At 56.2% G+C, this 8906-nt stretch overlaps 3 protein-coding genes across 3 annotated transcripts; 1 reads left to right on the top strand and 2 right to left on the bottom strand.

Annotated features, from left to right (window-relative positions):
• Positions 1-568: 568 nt before the first annotated feature.
• CHC_T00010339001 (pre-mRNA cleavage complex related) lies at positions 569-2641 on the bottom strand. Its single transcript, XM_005710636.1, has one exon. It carries the CDS (start codon positions 2639-2641, stop codon positions 569-571), a length of 2073 nt encoding a protein of 690 aa, XP_005710693.1.
• Positions 2642-6020: 3379 nt separating this feature from the next.
• Positions 6021-6770, top strand: CHC_T00007177001 (hypothetical protein). Its single transcript, XM_005710635.1, has one exon. The coding sequence runs from the start codon at positions 6021-6023 to the stop codon at positions 6768-6770; it is 750 nt and encodes a 249-aa protein (XP_005710692.1).
• A 115-nt stretch (positions 6771-6885) lies between these two features.
• CHC_T00008403001 (glycosyltransferase-like protein similarity to GT77 enzymes) lies at positions 6886-8628 on the bottom strand. Its single transcript, XM_005710634.1, has one exon. The coding sequence runs from the start codon at positions 8626-8628 to the stop codon at positions 6886-6888; it is 1743 nt and encodes a 580-aa protein (XP_005710691.1).
• Between the last annotated feature and the right edge of the window lie 278 nt (positions 8629-8906).

Raw genomic sequence — 8906 nt, 5'->3', positions numbered from 1 at the left:
CTACAGCGTGCACACCCGCGCCGGTAAGGTACGCGCTTGCTGCTCCCGGTGCACGTGTACAGCGGGGGGGGGGGGGGGGGAGGGGACAGCACGGTATGGCAGTCGAGCGTGGGGCACGACTGCGTCAGCGTGAGGGCCTTAGCAGTAGGAGCGGGGTCGGAGAGATGAGGCTTTCTCTAAACGAGCAAGCACTGGCGCTGCCGAGACTTGGTCCAGCGGGATCGCGTCTAGTCGATGCCAATGCAGCGAGTCTCTCATACAATATTCTGCATGTATGCCGTTCCACGTGGCCACGTGCCGCCACTGCCCCCGTTGACATGATGCCTCAGTCAACCGGAGTCCGGGCCACGTATTCCACGTCAGTCACGTTGCGCTGGATCCTCCCAGAGACAACTCTAAACTAGGAACACGGATGGGGAGCAGATTGCCATGATGCAAGATCCACAATACCCTTGGGTACCAAGGGTACTGGACCGAAACATGAAACCGAAAGTTGGAACCGAAACTTGAAATTTTGAGTGTCCCGCACTCACGTGTCCACGTGTATCGCACACTCACATGATGTGAGTCACATCGCCACTTGATTTCTCCGAACCAGCGTCGCCCGACTCGCCATCGCGTTTCCGCTGGCTGCCGCACCGCTCATCAGGTGGGGCATCACCCTGTCGTCCCCGTCGCCCAACTGAGCAAACTCCTCAAACAACCGCTTGGGCACTTGCACAGCCCCGCTCATCACCATCGTGTCGCATTCCCTCAGCCTCTCCCACTGCACCGCACTGCTCACATACAGAACCTCCCCTTGCTGCTCCACCCCTCGCACAATTCCCATCCCCACCACCTCGGTCCCTCCCTCCCCATCCGCCACCCCCACCGCCACCAGTCCGGCGTTCACAAGAGCCCCGACGCAGAACTCCCCGTCCCATCCGTCCTCCACCACTCTCACCTTCATCCCTTCTACCCGATACACTCGCCCCATCCACATCTCTTTCCAGAAGTACCCCCCGCACAACATCTCCCGATACACTCTCCCCCGCATCCCGCTCACATCCCGACTCCCCGCCCGCTCCATCACGTACTTTGCCCCGCCGCCCCACATCGCCTCGCTCAGCCACTTGCGCTCCCCTTCCCCTTCCATCCGACTCTCCACCAAATACCCGGCCTCACACAACCGCCCGAGCTCCTTCAGCAGCTCCGCCCCAACCCCACCAACCCATCCATCTGAGTTCACCACCATCGCCCACCCTTCCCTGCTGGCAACCTCCCGCGCCTTGCCCACAACCTCCTCCACATACTTCGCATACAACTCGGGCGCCTCTCGCGCAGTAGTCTCCCCTAAATACCGTCCACACAAAGGCACCCCCCGCACAGACCCCAGTCCCGTCCCAATCCGACACTCCTTCACCACATGCGCGCTCACCATCCCCGAAACGCTCATCTCTGGCTGCCCCACGTCCGTGTCCACGAATACAACCCCCTCGCAATGCGTCAGTAGCCGATTCACCAAGCATCGCGTTACTGTCGATTTCCCCGTCCCGCTCGCCCCATACACCAGCACCCGCACATCCCTCGCGTTCCCCTTCTCTCGCATCTCGGCTTCAATGTCCCCGCAGAGTTGCTTCCACAGCCCCCACTCCCGAAACACTCCATACTTACTCCCTTCTTGCGGGATTGACGCTGTACTTGTCAGCCGCGTTCCGCCCAGCATCGCCGGAAGCTTTCCTATCTGCGGAAACACGCTCGTGCTGCGAAACACGTCCGTGCAGTTTTGCAGCCCGTCCGTCTCCACAGGCTCGCAGATCCCTTCGTCCCCCGTTGATGTCAAAAGCGTAAGATGCGGCGACGCATCCCTCCTCGGAATCTGACCAGCGACATGACTTCGCACCTTCATGTGCGCAATCGCTTCCGGATGCATCCGCCTGCCCTGTCTCACACTCTCTGCTCCCCGAACCCTCTCGTGCACCGTCAGCGATAAAATAAACGGTGTGTACGGCGCGGACGAAACCAGCACCGGTCGGTCCTCTTCGTGCAGCACCGCGCCAAACACTTGCACCACACCCCGCATCACGGATACCCACGCTGTTCCCGATATCGGCATGCCGGCCTTTTCTACACGCGCCACCGCATAGTGCACCCCACACATCTCTCCGCTTAATACAACGTTGTAGTTCTTCCCCTCCGTATCCTTTTCCTTTTTCGGCGTACTCAATGCAGAGTCTTTCCTCTTCAGTTCCTGAGCCTTCCTCGCTTCCGGTTGCTGCTGCTGACTCGCATCGTCTCCTAGGCTTTGCCGAGTCCTCTTCGCGATCGGCGTTTTGTCTTCCTCTTGTTCTTCATCTGCAGAGGGTGGGGAGAAAAGACGCGACTGTGATGCGACGCGCAAAATCGAGTCGTGCCTGTACTCGATCGCCTCCTCGTCAGAATCGGAGGCAGCAGAGAGGGCGGACGCGTCGCTTGGCTCGGGAGGGGCGCAGGTTTCCATGGCATGGCGCGCGTCTTCTATCGGCTGCACTTTGCTCCCATCTGACCCGTCCCGGGGATTGGCTTTTTCGTGGGCTTTCGGGGTTAGTATGACTTTCTGTCCATCACTGCGGACAGGGCTGTTGCTGGCCGCAACTCGAGTCTTTCGCTTTCTCTTCACCATTTCGCCCTTTACTTCGCGAACAGATTCTGCTCCTGGTAGCGAGACTGAGATAAGCTGCGGCCGCCGTCAGATGAAGCATTACTGTGGACGAGGCAATGGACAAGCTGGGATGGGTTGAAAAGTGCGAGGATTGTATTATGGCCGGCGGTGAGGCATACTTTCTGGATCGCACTCTTTGGTGCACTAACGCACAGGTTGCCGTATTGTTCGAGCCAATAGTAACGCAAGAATGCAACAGAGCTCAGCCGTAAAATATATCCGCTGTAGTTCGCCGTTGCTGGACAGCAAGGATAAACGAGACGAGCCGTGAAGAACGAAAACGTTTTCCTCCCAGGCTTGCGTGTCTTTGTCCGGAACGAAAGTTTTTCAAGGAAGGGTACGAGCAAGTTCTGAAATTTTCTCAGCGAGAGACGCACGACTTCATTGTACCGCTTCGTTCACAGACTGTCCATCACTAATGACATCGCAATAGTCCCCGCTCAACTGCCGCTGCCCTCAACCCGTTGCAGCCTAACATGCACCGCGCCTCATCACATTGGCATTCACTGACGTCAAAATGATCTCCTCGGATTACATCGACTTTTCTCGCTTACTGCTAATACTCTACTGGATTGCAGGAATCTCCGCAATCCTTCTCAAGTACATCTCCCCGACCCTATCTGCGTCGCTCAACTACGGAAAGCTTACCAAACCGTCACCCAAAAGACGCTATCTGCACTTCATCGACCGTCCCGTGGCACACCCGGGAGTCGCGTGGCCGTTCTTCTACTTTACAGGCGCTTCACTCACGCTCGGTGTGTGGCTTGGTGTGAAACAGAGTAGTGCCGTGCCCTCGCATCTTCTATTTGCTTTGTGTTTGTTCGCATCCCAGGTCGTGAGGCGATTCCTCGAGTGCGTTTTCGTACACCATCATTCTGAAAAGATTTCCGTCACCTTGTTGCAGTTCTTGGCAGGCTCATCGTTCTACGTTGCCGCCCCACTTTCCCTTCTCGCCAGCTGTAATCTCCAAGGTGACGGAGATAATTTTGCTTATTTCTCTGTCCCACAAATCCTCCTCGCTGTGTCCTTCATGGCAGCTTCGTACGCGCAGAATGTCGCTCATAGGACTTTGGCTTCCGTAACGCCCATTGTCGGCAAGTATGGCATCCCGAAAAGCTTCCTGTTCCGCTGGGTCGTTTGCCCCCACTATTTCGCCGAAGTCGTTATTTATGCTCTCTTCGCGCTCTATGTACCCGGCCTTCAAACATTTTTCATGCTTGTTTTCGTCGCATGCAATCTTACGGATTCTGCTGTACGCACCAGGAAATGGTATCGCGCAACTTTCACAAGAAGACAGTTGCTAGAACTTTCTGATTTCGCTATCTTCCCCTTCGTAGTTTGACGCAAGCACTGGCAGTTTGCTTTGAGCCACTGCGATCCCTCGTAATCCCTCTTTTGGTTTTGAGTGCCCTGTTGCTTGAAATGGAACAACGAGAAATGCGGGCTTCCTCCCGAATCCTGCACATAAGCCATCTGGGCTCCTCTGATGACACACATCGCTCCCCTGGAAAGTGCTTCCATCAATCCGGACGGATGTATTCCATTCTATGAAAGCGACAACATGCTTCTCATGGCTTCTTTGGTCCCTCGATTATTGGGATGGTGGCGACGTGACGCTAGCGCGCACCATTTAGATGCCATACTAAAAAGTGTAAAACGCTTATAGCGTTCTAAAATCTCGTACAAGAATGCAGTATCGGTTTTGAGACTAGGAATGAGTTGTATCGTTATGCCTTTCCCGATGAAAAGTGCCATCGTACTACTGAAGGAGCACGCTGCCTCCCGCAGATGCCGAGCAAAGGGCATCAGAAACCCGTCTGCTCACATTTAATGACGAGACCTTGCCGAGTACATGGTGTGCGGCACTTATTTGCCGACTTCGATAGTATGCGTAAACCGCAAAGGCCCTATTTAGTCGTCTCCCTTATCCGGTTCATTCTCCTCCTCATATACCTGAGTCGCGATTTTCGCAAATGGCATACCCTGATTTTGCATGATCTCTACCCATAGCGGCTTGGGTAATTGAATGCAATGCTTCAGCGCAAACATAGGGCTGGCCGCAATGCAATACCAACTCCCCTCGCTGACCTCGCTCTCCAATTCTCCCGGCTCCCATCGAATGCACCCCATAAACAATCTTGCATTAGCTGCATCCGCCTGCGTCATGTCCTTCGAATTGGCGACAAATTTCTCCGCCTCTGTTAAAAATACACCATTGTGCGGCTCCTGGGTGTCGTCAACCTGGACCGTGCTATTACTATGCAGAACGCTGAGATGCACCGAGTCAGTCTGGTCTGGCCCGCCGATATAGACTGGCTGCGAGCCCAGCACTGTGGATGCCAAGTTGGAACTGAAGCCAAAGTTTCCGTCCTTCTCCAACTCCGCCACGGTCCCGAGCATCGGGCGGTTGAGGACGAGCCCTGTCGCACCCACACCCTCTTCATATTTAGTCAGGAACACGACAGCCTGTGTAAGATACAGCGCCGACCGTCTATAGTAGGCCGGGTGCGAGGCTAAAAAGCAGCCGGTCTCTGGCGTGGACAGCTTCGCATTCCGCGGCACGCATGACAAAAAGCAAGCATCAGAGCACGCAATGTCAGCAACAGCCGCAAATGCAGATCGAAAACCCAAGCCCACCGCGTTCCGCATCGATCAACCTACCGGATGGGCCCAGTGCCCCTTTCGATACGCCTTCTCCTTCTTCTCCTCGAGCGCCTCGTTCGAGCCGACGACCAAGGCGGCCCGAAACTCACGCCAGTCGTGGTCTTGGATAGAGCTTAGGGCGTCTGCGTCGGGCTCATCGACCGGCTCGTCAGCGGGCGAAGCGTCGCACATGCGCCACAGCGAGGTGCGCGCGCGCTTGCGATGCCATGCGCGCGCCGCGGGGCGCGCGCAGAGGCCGGCCGGCGCGCGGCGCGGCGGGCAGCACGGCAGGATCGGGCAGGGAACGAGAAAGGCGAGCGTTGACGTCATCGGGGCGCGAAGTGAAGGGTTGCTAGTCGGAGGTCGAAGGGAGGGCGAGGAGTGGAAGACCAGGACATGGCCAATGTTTGCGTTGGGAAGCGTTGCAATTTTGGTGGATGCGGATTGAGGCAAGGGAGATTTACCTGATCGAGGCGTCTGACAAGTCGCCCGGATTTGCAGCCGGCCAATGACAGGGTGAGCATGCGAAAAATCGGCTGGAAATTTTGATATTTCACCGACACAAAATCTTCCCCAGCCACCCAATTCTCTCAGACACGCCCCCCGTGCTACCACCAAATTTGATACCGTGGTTTCCTTCGTCCCCTGGAACAGCTCTCTATACACCTCCGCATCCCTTCCGGCCTACCTCTGCACGATGTGCAAAGAAACTACCGAGCCGCCCATGAAGCGCCAGCGCAACCGCGACTACCACGCCGCGGACTACCCGGACTTCACGCCCAACGTATCGCCGAAAGAGATGTTCCAGGCGGGCATATTCGGCGGCACTTACTTTCGCGACATCAAGATCGGCAGCAAGTGGTACCGCAACGCGTGGAAGGAGTTTGAGCCGCATGGATGGTTTTCAGGACTTGACATTGCGAAAAACATCGCCTGTCGAGACCCGGTGCTCAGCAGGAATAGATACAAGGCCAAATGCGGACAGTCGCTGGAGCAGTGGCTGGAAAAGGGCTGGATTAAAACGGATTATGACTCCCATGGATGGGTGCATTGGTACTGTAGGTTCTTTTTGGGGAGGCGATGTGAGGATGATGTGCGACAGATTTCGAGGTGGAAGGCTTGCGCGGGGAACAAGGGGCGGTGGAAGAGGAATTTGATCGCCAAATGTGTCAAGGCGGGAAAGTCGTTTGATGATGAGACTGTAAGTCCTACCGTGAGACAGTTGCTACTGCATTGGGGTTACCAATTGACGGAGCCACACTTCAACGAATACAAGTCTTTGCTTGAAAAAGGGCACAAGACTAGTTTCATTCCGCAGCATGAGATGCGACACGTCGTCAAGAACAAGGACACGGGCGATCAAACTGCCACACCCCAAGCACAAGATGGCAGAAAGGAACAGAACGAAGCCCGTCAGGAGAGGCGTCGGAAAAGGGCACGGAATTAGGTTTTAAATAATCGTGCGTGCATGGGATAGAAGTTTCGCATACCGGCGACTGCCGATGAGTTAATCAAGTTGTACAGCTTCCTTAGTTGTCCAATGCTACACGGGGCAGCAAAAATCATGCTTGCATAGTGAGAGCACAAAATTGCTGCCCCTCTACTGTGCTTGACAGGCCAGTGCGCCGTAGGGCTTTCATCGCCTCCTCCGGCTCGCCATTCCCCCCAAACAATGCCGAATAATACAAGACTGGAGGACCGCAGAATTTGCAGCCCGTCTCTTCGATTGCTCGAAACAGCTCCCTGTCCAAGAGATGAACTACTGCTCGGTCACCAAGCTGGCAGCGGGACATGTTCCGAAGCCCCTCGTCGTTAACCCCACACGCAGCATGTCGTAGAAGCATACCGGAGCCCACCGAATGTCCTTGCAAGCCAATCATCACCCTTTTCAGTAGATCCAACGTCCGATCGCCAGGTCGTGCGTAGACAAACGCAGAGGGTATATAGCTAAAATCCTTGACAATGCTTTCGTTTGTTGACGGTCGGGAAAGAATGGCGACGTCAATATCCTTTGTCACCTTGCTGTCGAAATACTCCCACAGCGGAGCGAAGAAGGTGATACTGGGCTCGATGGAGAATACTTGTTTCCCCTTGCGCAAGACCTCATACGTGAGTTGATATCTCGCCAGCTCTCGAAAATTGACATGGTCCTTAAACCCCGATTCATCAAACTCTGACAAGTAGACCGGAAGCCCCCGGGTGACGCAATAGCGGTACAAGTCATCATCCAAGGCTGCAACCATGAGCCATGGAAACAACTCATGGGTGCGCATCGAGCAGACCAACTCCATGATCAGAGAGCGCTCCGAATAGTCGGCGACGACAAGAAAGACGATTTCCGAATTAGTCCTGCTCGCGATGACGTGCAGCAAGTGGTCCTGTAGCAACGGGAGACCAAATGTGAGAGGCGAAGTGGAATTGGCGCCTTCAGGGCCATCGTCGTCAGTGCGCCCCGTGATTGCCCAGCGCTCTTTGGCATCAACTGGATTTGAGCCGCGGTTAGCGCTGAGCAGGCCACAAAAAATGACTCGAGAATCAGCAACTATGTAGGGATCATTCTGGGCCTCCGCAACATAAGGCGAGTGCTCGCATCGACACGTATGCGGCCTGACGCGCTGAAAGATGCAAAAGCCATCATGCTCATAACAGCTTGTCAATTTGAGGGGTGCGTGCAAAATGGTGCCCATCTGGGTTACGTAGGACCCGTACGCGGCGGCGAGATAGGAGTTGATAAACAACTCAAACCTGCCCCTGGGATCAGTACTCCAAAACTCCTGGTTGCGGGCCGAAATGTCTGACACCAAGGGCGCGGACTGCGCCCAGTTGCTCAGCGGGACGGCGCCGTCCGAGACGAGATGGTGGTCGTGTTTGACATGCACAAGCGTGCATGCCTCTGAGACATCGACAGTAGCCCTCTTATTGGCGCGTATGACATGATGGGTGAGCCAGTTATCGTACTTGCCCCTCCCATACACGAACGGCGGCACAAGACCGTGGTACAATGGTCCCGCGGCGGTATCCCACGCCCAAAGATCAATACCGCCATACGTATGCAGCACACCCTTCGTGCGAGCGTGTCGCACGACGGCATGGCGCACATCCTCCTCTGGGCGTCTCCCCGGCCCCAGGACAGGTAGCGAATTAGGAAGCGAAGTTACGTCCCAACGCGCAGCGACAGCGAGCCAGCCCGGCGGGAAGTCGCGTCGGATCTTGCGAACAGCATACGGGAAGTCATCGTACAGTATAATATCTGCATTAATAAGAACAGCGACGGTATCCTTTGACGTATTAGTCGCCGCGAGCATCGAATTAAGCAGGGGCAAGCCCAGAAAGGTAGTATCCACGTGCGGCACTCTCCGCAAGCCATACGCGCGTGCGACCTGCGCGTACCCGGGGGCATCGCCCAGCAGGGTGACAACGGGGCGGGGCGACAGGGCGAGCCACGACTCGAGCGCGCGCAGCTGCGGCACGCGGTCCGGGCCGCGGAACGGCTTGGGCGCGGCGAAGATGTGGAGCGGCGGCGGGGCGCGCGCGGCGTGCAAGTGCAGCAGCGAGGCGAGTGCGGGCGGGAGCGGGGCGGGGG

Source organism: Chondrus crispus, genomic scaffold, assembly GCF_000350225.1.
Source record: "Chondrus crispus Stackhouse genomic scaffold, scaffold_64, whole genome shotgun sequence".
Taxonomy (NCBI): Eukaryota; Rhodophyta; class Florideophyceae; order Gigartinales; family Gigartinaceae; genus Chondrus; species Chondrus crispus.
The sequence above is the reverse complement of the archived record's forward strand: the minus strand, read 5'-3'. Positions and strand labels throughout refer to the sequence as shown.